This window comes from Ursus maritimus, unplaced genomic scaffold (assembly GCF_017311325.1).
Source record: "Ursus maritimus isolate PB19 unplaced genomic scaffold, ASM1731132v1 scaffold_19, whole genome shotgun sequence".
Lineage (NCBI taxonomy): Eukaryota > Metazoa > Chordata > Mammalia > Carnivora > Ursidae > Ursus > Ursus maritimus.
The window spans coordinates 36,854,330-36,866,149 of record NW_024424341.1 but is presented as its reverse complement, the minus strand read 5'-3'; the positions used below and the strand labels follow the sequence as shown (position 1 = coordinate 36,866,149).

General features: G+C 34.1%; 1 protein-coding gene across 1 annotated transcript in view; it reads right to left on the bottom strand.

The window, feature by feature from the left end:
* Positions 1-293: 293 nt before the first annotated feature.
* URI1 (URI1 prefoldin like chaperone) overlaps positions 294-11,820 on the bottom strand; it is a 71,830-nt gene continuing 60,303 nt past the window's right edge. Inside the window, exons 7-11 of the mRNA XM_040633674.1 lie at positions 9,834-10,002; positions 8,107-8,446; positions 6,221-6,363; positions 5,184-5,433; positions 294-2,049 (exon numbers count right to left, since the gene is read on the bottom strand). Coding sequence (XP_040489608.1) covers positions 1,867-2,049; positions 5,184-5,433; positions 6,221-6,363; positions 8,107-8,446; positions 9,834-10,002 — 1,085 coding nt within the window. The 3' untranslated portion in view covers positions 294-1,866. The remainder of the gene's footprint in view (positions 2,050-5,183; positions 5,434-6,220; positions 6,364-8,106; positions 8,447-9,833; positions 10,003-11,820) is intronic.

Here is an 11,820-nt window from a genome sequence, read left to right as displayed (position 1 = left end):
AAAACTTCTGCTATTCTGTTTTACAATGGTTTAAAAGAGAACACTTATGACCAGCTTCATTTATTCCATTGAAACATGATTTAATATGAAAAATAAAGCTATAATGTAAAATTACAATTCAAACTTTGTTGTAAGACTGAAGCTATGAAATGGGGCCACACCACTTCATCCGGTCTTCAGCAGGACATAAGAAAATGCTACCGAACACTTTCTTTGCTTCTACTACCATCTTACACTATGAGGGAACATCTTATTTGCAAGAAGAAACATAAACTACATAAACAACAACAGGCTCAAATTATGAAAAATTATTTAATGACAGTACTCTTGAAATTACATGCCCGTAAAGAGTATCACAATAGTCCCACAATAAAGTCTGTTTCTGGGGCAACAGCTAGCAGGGCTCACTTGAATAGCAATTGGGAGTCAGGACTCTTCTGGTGTATGCGACGGTACTCTGGGTTTGCATTGATTTTTGTGGGGGATGGGCTGAGAGAAAACAGTTTTAACTAAAAATATATGCACAGTTGATTAAAATTTACTAAGGAACAAATCTTCTACATTTTTAGGCTATCTTTCAAAATCAGTCCTCTGTTCTGAATTATCCATTAACTCGTGGAGATTCAGGCTCACCCCCGTATTATTAAAATACATATTCATAAAACTTTTACAGTTGTGCTGTTCTAGTTACAAATAGCTTCTACTTTTCTAGGACATAATTTCACTTTGTTTAAGCAAGAATTCATTAAAGAAGCTATAAATAACCTTTAAATATTTAGCCATGAATAGAGGGTGGACTGGCATTGATGGCTTATTTTAGTACTAATGCAGAATGCTTTTTAAAAGCTACATTTCAGCATGCATCAAGCTAATGATTAACACTTGCAGTGTAATTTTCAATGTTAGAATAAATTTCTCTTTATTTTAAGGACTTCTGCTAACAGTCAATATGTTATTTCAATTATTTACTAGTAGGAAAGTAGCCTTAGAGAATGAAAATGTTGGAAAATTAAAACATAAAATTTATTTTAAAAATCTGGGAATTTTTTTTAGCATCTACACAACCTTTCCTTCTCTCCCAAAATATAATTCCAGTTAAAAGTGAACACACCAAGGGAGAAGAACTGCCTATGGAATTATACGAATTCAAGGAACCACTGCGTGGTACAGGTAGCATATATAAGAATCAAAGACGTTTCTGTATTCAATTCTGAATCATAAAGTTCACAATATTTTAGAGACCAAGTTTCATAAAATTTTTACTTGAAAAAAAAAAAGTTTTACAAAATACCATTCTTCCAATCAAAGAAACTTTCCCATAGGGTACATGTAGCTTTCTGCCTCAGAGATGATAGAATGACCATTGAAGGGGAGAGTTTTTTTAAATAGCCACCTAGCTGCAAAACCTACAAGAAGTAGATTTTTTTTAAAGTGCCTTTAAAATGCTAAAGCAAGTAATATAATTGTTGAATCTATTTGAAATTTTAAAAGTTTCCTTAAAATGGTCCATATGGTATGCACAACTTCACAGCTGGTACAAAACTGCCTGTATTTAGTTCAAAACACAAAAACAATGCATATGAACAGTATTCTTTGAAAAATAATCCTAAACACTGCCAGTGCATCATAAGAAAACTTAGACAACAGTATTGACAGTATTCAGAGAATTAACAAAACAAGCTGAATATTAAAGTATTCAAACATTTACTTTGATTTTTAATACCACTGATAACAGTAAGAGATCTTGCTGCCAAATGAATTCTGGATGCCTTATTTCAAATGACACGTAACATATTTTGCTATATAGACTGTAAAGAAATGTAAAACTAGGTTCCAGGATATAAACTCCCGTTGCCTAGGCAGGCCCTAGTTTTTCTGCTGCAATCTGGCAGCTTTGAACTTTGAAACCCTCTTTGTAGTTTCTTCTGATACTTCTGACAGAACTTCTTTTCGTTCTGGAATGGTAGGTAGCACAGGATGAACCATGGTTGGGTGTGGTGTTAAGGAGGGCGATAGAAATTCTTTTTCTATTACAGTTCCAGAAAAAGCCTAGAAGACAAAAGTCAGATTATGGTAACAAAATGTAAGTAAGATATCCACAAAATCTTTATCCTGTACTTGCCAATTGGATCTTTCTTTCTGTTAAAAGTAAACGGTTAAGATTTTTGGATAAATACGCAAAATACAAATTGTTCAGAGAAATCAAGTACTATTAAAATATATCCTAATTACACCACCAAACAGAAGTAGATTTTTATAGTCCACATCTAAGAAAGCAAAATGTAAAATAAATGTTTTATCTGGGATTAAACAAAAATGGGTACATAAAACATCCTCAACTTTCACACATTCCATTTATGTCCAGACTATGCTGTGAAAACTAATGTATTGAACAAAAAAAAATGCTACTAGGGTGTCAAACACGAGCTGACGAATGAACGATCCTATGGAGGCCATGCTGCCCGCGAGCCAATAGCTTACTTTCAGCAGTAGTGACATTTCTTAAATAGTGTTCATTTATGCAATTACTTGAGAATTTTATTGACTCTTGCCTCAATTTTATTTAAGAGATCAGTGTAAACTGAAAAATTAAGTGCTGATACTAGTGGAGACAAGCATCAGTCTCAAAATTTACCATAATTAATTCAATAATGAAAATCAGATGTTCCACACACAAAAAATGATTGTTTAATTTCAACTGGATGTCTGCTGGACTTCATCTGGCTAACTGTATGTTCAATTAAAAAAAAGTAATGTGTACAAAATGCTGGAAATATAACCGAAGATATATCTTTATATATCTTTTCACATAAAGATCTTTTTATATAAAGGGGCACCTGGGTGGCTCAGTCAGTTAAGTGTCTACCTTCAGCTCAAGTCATGACCCCAGGGTCAGGCTCCCTGCTCAGCGGGGAGTCTGCTTCTCCCTCTGCCCTTCCCCCACTTCCCCCCCCCCACCGTGCTCTCTCACAGGCTCTCTCTCAAATAAATATTTTAAAATAAATAAAAATAAATAAATAAATAAATAAACAAATAAATAAGATCTATAAAAACCAAGGAGTTAATACGGATTTTATTCTTAAAGTTTATGGTGTTTGGATCCCCCTTTCATCTTTTAAAACTCATCACCTACAAAGTAAAATTTGACATGTTAACTTCCATGTATATTTTAATTCCCTTTTGTCTACCACAAGCACAAATTTAGTTAAGACAATGTATCACCTGAATAGTTTCGAAACCCATGCCCCTCCACCTTGCCCCACCAAAGAAACAAAACAAGAATGTCCCTTCCTTCCCACAGTATTTCAAGAACTTGGGTGGAATGCAAGCTCTTAAAAGAAACTCGAAGTCTACTTTCTCAAAACTCCCATTTTATCTTGATAAGCACTGAGCCTTATTATATTAAAAATGGCTTTGGAAAAAAAGACATTCTTTCAGTATTTAAAGATACTGAAAAGGACATCTTTCAAAGTACTTATCATTTGCATGAACTATTTGTTTGATGTTAAAAAAAAAAAACGTACAGCATCTAGAATGCTAATGGTAACAGTTCAATACAAAATGCAAAGCTAGTAAGAATGAAATAAAACTAAGTTCCAGTCTTGAGCTCTGGCTATACCACGATACATACCTAATTTTCAAAAACAAAAACAGCAAAAGTCCACATCCATTACCTGTTTTTCTAACAGTGTGGAAGACTATTAAATGAGACACTTCCCAGGGCAACTGAGATCATTGCATCGTGTGGAGGGGAGGAGAATGTTCTGATCATATATACTGTCCCTAAATGCTAATGATCTCCGTCCCCAGTGACATCTAGTACAATCATCACCATTTAGTTACTATTTAGTACAAACAATAGTTTTAGATATGCTTACTTATATATAAACATACATATTTTTAGACCTATTTGATGTATACACAAATGGGTGTATCACTTTGATACAGGTGTGAGTGGGAACCTTATAAACTGGAAATTTGAAATACCCACAAAACAAAACAAAAACAATTTAGAAATCACGCCTGGGAATAATGGAAACCGTAACATAGGCCTATTTCAAAGAAAGGAATTCTTCTTTTGGGATCTCCCAATACCCCTCCACCACACACACACAAGTGTGTGCAATGTGGTAGGTAAGAATGGGTATGTGTGCACTCATTTTTCTGAGGCGAGGATCTACACCTTTCATTAAATTGTAAAATGGTTCCATAACCTCTAAGAGTAAATATGTCACTGCCACAGGCCAAAACACAGGACTTTAGATAATTATCTGCCATATATATTTTTTCTTTAACTCAACTAAAGCATAAAAAGAAGTACAGTCATCTACTTGAACTATTATAAAATGACTACAGTTTGGTCTAGCGGTAATTTATTTAAAATAAGCTGCTAAATGATCTTCTAGCCAAAAATGTAACATATATGCAAACTGAGATACTTTAAAATTCCTACTTCACAAAAATAAAACTCGAAGATTGGCAATATTTTCCCCCTGCAAAAACTTTCTTGAATTATGTTAAGATTATAAGACCTGCATTTATGTTGCTAGTGACTATTAATTTTTTATAAATTATTTATTGAAAAAGAACAAGCCTAGAATGAATCAGGTTCCATAACTTTTGAGATTAAATAGATGTATAAACTAAGGAAGCTATATGATAAACAATACCATTAACCAGCTGATTAACTTCAATAAATATATAAGAAAAAATAATTTAAAGATTATAAGATTAATAATTTATAATCCATACCTGGGAGATATAGCACCTATAATTTTTAAAAAAGCAGAGGAGAGCTTCTTTTTTTTTTTTTTTTTTTTTTTAAGATTTTATTTATTTATTTGACAGAGAGAGACAGCCAGCAAGAGAGGGAACACAAGCAGGGGGAGTGGGAGAGGAAGAAGCTTGCTCCCAGTGGAGCAGGGAGCCCGATGATGGGCTCGATCCCAGAACGCCGGGATCACACCCTGAGCTAAAGGCAGATGCTTCATGACTGAACCACCCAGGCGCCCCAGGAGAGCCTCTTTTAAAGAAATATTTTTTCAACTCCAAAAATTATCTATGTGAAATCGGGGAAATGAACAATAGGCCCTTCTGAAATGGAGCTACCACCACCTTTTTAATCTCACAAGAACTGATGAAAGATACTGTATGAAATAAAAGAGCCAGAGATAGACACACACCTCAGGTGATCCTGATAAGGGCAAAAGTTTCTTGGGATGGTTTTCTTCTTGTTCCTCTTCCAAAATACTCTCACTGGTGTCACTACAAGTGGCCTCTTCACAGCTAATACTCCTGAGAACTCCCCGTCTGTCATCAAAGTCGGCAGCACTGCTTTCACTGGTATCACTGCAAACACTGTTCTCTCTGCTGCGAGACTTCAGGATTGATTTACGAGGGACATATTCTCCATTCACAACATCAACAAAAACTCTACAATATCCAAAAATATATATATCCACTTTAGGAAACTCATGAATAGAGGATATTTATAATGATTTTTTAAAAAATCTTTTCTAGAAAATAATCTACAATGTTTTTTCAAAGTTGCATTTAAAATTTTCACAACCCAAATAAATTTTAGCTTCAAATGATGTATTCTGTATTCTTAAAAACATGATTTTTTTTTTTGGCCTAATAAAATAGAGCACTTTATTTATGAGCATGTTCTGAGTGACACCTGATTTGCCAAAATTCTACATATAATTTAGGCCTACTTAGAAGACAACTGAGTAATTTTAACTATTTTACAAATACGGGTCATGAAACCAGTAGGTATTTTCAAATGGTAACTTTTTCAACACAACAAAAAACTGGAACAGCAACACTTAACTCCTACTTTGTGAAAAGGTAAACACGTGCCAAGCATCTTCACAGCTGTGGCAGGAAAGCGCTTCTCCAGCCCACTAGAAACAAACTTATATTTCTAAAGTTAACATACAACATTTGTTGACCGGATCGATTGGGAATGTTTTAAAAGCACTGGCAAAGAGGGGGAAAAGGGAACGATCATGCCATTTTTCAACTGCTTTGAACGGGGAATCTATGGTAGCTCAGTAGCTCCTGTGAGAGCCTTTGAAATACTACGCCAACTCTATCAGAAACCTCACTTTGCAGTGACAGATAGCCTTCTGTGTTACAACCTTTTCCTATAAATGTTCAGTTACAAAAGAGGGGAAGGGAGCAGCAGATCGTTCGGCTGCCTGTGAACACCACTCACCTGTAAATGTCAGCAGGAGTCCTGATAGTAGGCAGCTCTTGGGCAGAATGACCACCACCAGAGCTGTTCTTTCGTTTACGTTTGGCTTCTTCTTTCTTTTCACTGAATTTTAAAGTGGTATTTTTTCCGGTATTTATTCGGACCTAAAAATTTCACAGCATAAAATAACAACCCTTTTGAAAAATTAAATCAAAGGCAAAACTAAAACAAATAAACTCTGTAAGTAAAGAAGAGACAGTTTAAATTTTTTAACACTGAAATGATGTGCATTTTTAGGATTAAAAAGTCCTTACCTTAACATACTTTTACTGCATTAAATTATATCTTCTTTAATGACCAATTCTAGTCTTTAGTGACTTTATTATTGTATTGAAAGCAAATTACATTTAACTAAATGACTGATTTATTATAAGCTTTCACATCACCCCATTACTTTGACATAAAATGTTGGCTTAAATCATGCATTTTAAAACAAAGAGCACAATTAACCAAAATAAATATTTGGTAAGAATATAAAATTTAAATCATAAAAGCAATATTAGATAATACTTAACTATTCAGAATTTTTAAATACCTCTGGTTTTTAGAAATTGAATTTAAAAATTAAAAAAAAAACCTGTACGATTATCATATTATTCTTTCCCTACTCAGCATTTATACTGCACTTTCCACTGCTCTTCCTCACAGCATTCCTAAAAATATTTTTTCTTCTTGTTTTATCGACATGCAAGTAAGAAAAAGTTTAAAGCCTGAAATAAGAATCATAAACTTTTTTTCTGGTTATTAGGTCAATTTTTTCCAAAGAATTCACAAGATGCTCCCTTTAGTCTGAAGTATTAAAATAGAAAAAAAAATATTTCACTTCATATTAGAGCAGAGATAATATAAGGGACCTAAGAAATATCAAATATGTTTTAAACATGTTTCATTAAATAATAATCACGGATACTTAAGACTGATACCACAGACCCTTAACTCTGCTGTAGGCAATCCCTGCAGAGGTACCTTGTGGTACAAAGAGCACTACACTGACACAAAGGACTTTCTGTTTTATTACTAGCCAGCTCTATGGACTTCTAGGCCTTAAGTTGTCTTGAGAAAGATGAATTAGAAAGATGAATTCCCAGTTGCTCCTCAGAGTAGCACTGCGCAGCAAGGGAATGGGTTTAAGGTAGTCTAGCTTTCCTCCAATCAGAACCAACCTGTTTTGATCTATTTTAAATACGGGGATTCTACAGTAAGTACGAAGGGAATAAAAAGTCTTGATACTAGAGAAACGCTTAAAAACCCTGCATTAGAAGATCTCTATAGTAACCCCCAGCTCTAAAATGCCAAAATTCTAAAGTCATGATTATCCACAGATGTTTATATTTACTTTATCAGAAAAGGAGCTACTTTTTACTTCCTCCTAAATTTTTCCACTTTGCTCATGCGCTCCCATTCATGTTGTGCCCACACAGAAAATAATAACCCAGCATAATTAAAAATGTAACTAAAGCAGTCACTTTAACATCCCAAGTACACCAAAACACCCACAATATAATTAACTCTAGAATTCATAAGAAAACTCTCTGCATGAAGGACAGGTGGGTTACGGTAGTTGCTACTCAAATCTGATTCCTTTCCAGACCCCAAAAAATTCAAATTCTATTGTGGCTTCAGAGAACAATCGACCAAAACCAACTATTTCAACTTTAGACTCCCCTCGCAGCTGGCACCCGCTTCTTCTTTTTAGAAAATTGGCCAGAATGAGAGGCAAAGATGGTTTTCTTGCTAGGCCCTATCAACAATATTAATCACTGCTGACACTGTTCTTTTAAAGAGTATTATAGATGATACTGAATATTTAAATTACATGCAAAATTAATAGTCAAAAGTATACAAACCCTCTTAGGTTCGACAGTATGAGAAAAATATATTGTTGGTATAGAATAATCTCCAACCCCTAAAGCATCATGGTCATTTTCATTTTCATTATCGCCACCATCCTCCTCCTCCTCTTCCTCCTCGTCTTCATTACTGTGGTAAGGATTTGAACCGTTCACTGAATGAATGCCATTCATCTGACCACTGAACAGTTCTGAATGTGTAACATCCTTGTAACAGCTGCTGGAAGCAACAGAGTCTGTTACTTGATGCATCACGTGCACATTTATATTCTGATCTTCCTTTTCTTCTTCAGAAGACGTCGTATCCTCTCCATTTGCAATCAGAGTATCAGGCTTACTAGTAAAGAAAAAGAAAATTAACAAGATCAAACAAACACATCAAAATTTTCCATATTCTAATTCTCAGTTCATTTCAATGGGTAAAAATTAAGATTGAATAAGATATATTTTTAACTAGAATTCTAAGTCTATAAAAATGTTTTGAAATAAATTAACAAAAAACCCCTATGCTAACTCTGTAGGTTGTAGTTACTCAAACACTAAGTAGAATATAGATGATTTTTTTAATCTTTGCAAGAGGACATGGCCACACACAATACAATATAAATAATACAATCAAGAGATTTGTAAGAAATACAGAGAGTGTTTCTCTATTTAAAGACCAGAAATTAAAGCCCCAGAACATTAACACATTCTTATGTCCTACTTCTATATTTGGAATACTTTACAAGCATGTATTATTATAATTTTAAGAAATGAAGGACTTATATGTACACACATGAATATAATTATATTTATACACACACACGTACATTTTTAATGCTTCATTTCTACAAAGGATTTGAAGACCTTACAAAAATAACAAAACCAAAAATGCAATAGAACTGAAATAACGTCATGCAAAAATAGAAAGAGAATCATGACCAAGAAAATAACAAGATTCAAGACTGAGCTAAAAAAAATGAAATAGTATCAGTTAATCAAAAAGACCTAAGAATTTATGGGTGAAATGGTAGAAAAAAATACATATCCTTTGTGCTTCATGTCCTATTTTTCACAGAAACTAATTACTGCATATGGTACATCATTTAAGCAAAATAATATAGGAACTTCTGAAGAAACAGATTTCACTGAGCATTTTGACAATTCCAAGTGAGTGCTAATGTGTATTTCAAATAGCAGTTTGGAAAAGTTTTCATATATATAACTACCTGACCAGATTACAAATTTCCTGCTCAATGAACAGAAAAGTTTGCAAAGGAAAGCAAGGATAAACATTTTACAGTAACAAATCCAGATCAAGTTTTTCTTTTTAACAAGTCATTGAAATATACAGCATTATCCTGAGTAGAGTATAAGAATATTTCATTTAAAATGTAATACATAAAACATTCATAATTATTATAAGTCAACTATCTATCTTAGGACTTCAATATATAAAATATGGCTGAAACCTTATAATTAAAAAAATAGGAATACTGATTTTAAGTATTTCTGTGCACACACATATATGCATGGGCATGTACATGAATGCACAGCCCTAAAAGAAAATATTCCAAAGAATTAATACTTATTTTAGAGTGGTGAGACTGATATTTTAATATATTATGCTTTTCTGTATTTTCTTCAATGAGCATGTGTTGTTTTATTAATGAGGAAAGAGATTAAGAAGGAAATGTGTTTAGAAACAAATTTTCTTGGAAAGATAATTCGTCATTAGGTACCTATCAAGTTCACCCAGCAACTCTTCCTGTCTCTCTAGTTCTTCAAGTCGAGCCCACAGTTCCTTATCAGCAAGCAAATCCTTGGATTTTACATCATTTGCAAAATCTGCTTCAAAAATATCTGAAGTTTTTGGTTTGGAGTGAGGTGTATGAGCAATTCGGTGTTTTGCTATTTAAAAAAGAAAAAAAAAAGTAAAGACATGGCTGTTAATAGCCAACTTTAAAAAGGCATAAACAGAGACTTAATGAGACTTTCTTCTGAGGAGAGGGGATGTGGAGACAGAGGGAGGCACGGTTTTAAAGGTAAGCAAGGACAACTCCAAGGATGTATCTATCTCATAATCTTGCTGCTCAAAGTGTGGTCCAAGGACCAGCAACACTGGCATCCCTGCAGAACATTTCAGAAGTATTGACTCTCAGGGCCACCCCAGATCTGCTAAATCACAATCTTGAGTTTTAACAAGAGCCCAAGAGGATTCATATGCACATTAAAGACCATGAAGAGCTGCCTGATGCGTTAAGTAGAAATGGTCACAAGGTACCCTAGTTACAACACAAAATTCAACACAAATAAAACACATCTTCCACCCTTACTCAAGGGAATTTAGTTACTAAAGTAACACAGTCAAAGCCTTGTCACAAGGTACTTTCAACTTTAAGGCACTGCCAGGCATGAATACCCTAGGAGGGATCTGTGGAGGCTAATCCCTACAAAGTTGGACTATAATTTTATATATGAACATTTCTACTTTTTAAATTGCTTTATCTTATTTGTAATCCTCATGTGAGGGCAGGAGATAAAGAAAATCTGAACTCAAATCCATTTGCTTTTCATTTGAAAAAAATGGACTTAAAGCAAATTATAGCTTTGAAGAAGGCAATGGGAAGAAGTCTAAAACACTGTTATGAGATATGGTTAACAGATGACCTCCAACATATATTCAAAAGTAGAACACCGTTTCCTAAATCTGAAAATATCAAAATTTGGGGCGCCTGGGTAGCTCAGTCGTTAAGCGTCTGCCTTTGGCTAAGGGCGTGACCCAGCGGTCTGGGATTGAGCCCCACATCGGGCTCCTCGGCTGGGAGCCTGCTTCTTCCTCTCCCACTCCCCCTGCTTGTGTTCCCTCTCTCGCTGGCTGTCTCTCTTTGTCAAATAAATAAATAAAATCTTTAAAAAAAAAATCAAAATTATGTTTCTTGGCCTATTATTCTCTGTAACTATCACTGATAAAGGAGTATCAACAAGTTTCATATTTCATACCTGTAAAATACAGAAATCTTTCACTGGTCGCCACAAACAATAATTATAACTTATCTTTCTGTTCTTTAACTAATGTATGTCTCCTTCATTTCACCTTCAAAAGCCACTTGATATTAATTTTTATGCCGTATTAGTAGAGATACTATAGCTAGAATATGGCTTCTAAAATTATCTCTATTTCAACCAATAAGTTCAGAGTTAAAAATATGGACTTTAAAAAATCAAAATGACTGTTTTAAGTAACAGTTTTCTAAAGTAGCAAATTATAAACCATTTCTTTAACACTTTTAAAAATTTCACTCCTGTAACACTTTACAACTGACAGGGGAACCACTCACTCACTGCCTTTACTGAAGTAAACCCAAACACATAAACCCATCCTTGGCAAGAGAAGGCTATTAGGTGAGCCTGGGAAACCACCTGTGTCCGGAACGCCACTGCAGGCAACATAAAATGAATGGCTGAAAATGCTTAGATTATCTTCATTCTTTCTTCCAAAAACTACATCTAAAGCTACAGTTTTAAAAGAAGAACAACTAGCAAAAGATATATTATGACTCCACCAAGGTCAATGATCAAATTAGGAGAGACCCATATACAGAATATACATCTTCTGAATTTTAGATATTTGGATCATTAAGAACTTTGAAAAAAGCCATGTCATCTCATCACTTAAATAGATCAGTCAGGAATCAAGTTTTTCAAAAAGTTATTTCTCTTCTAATG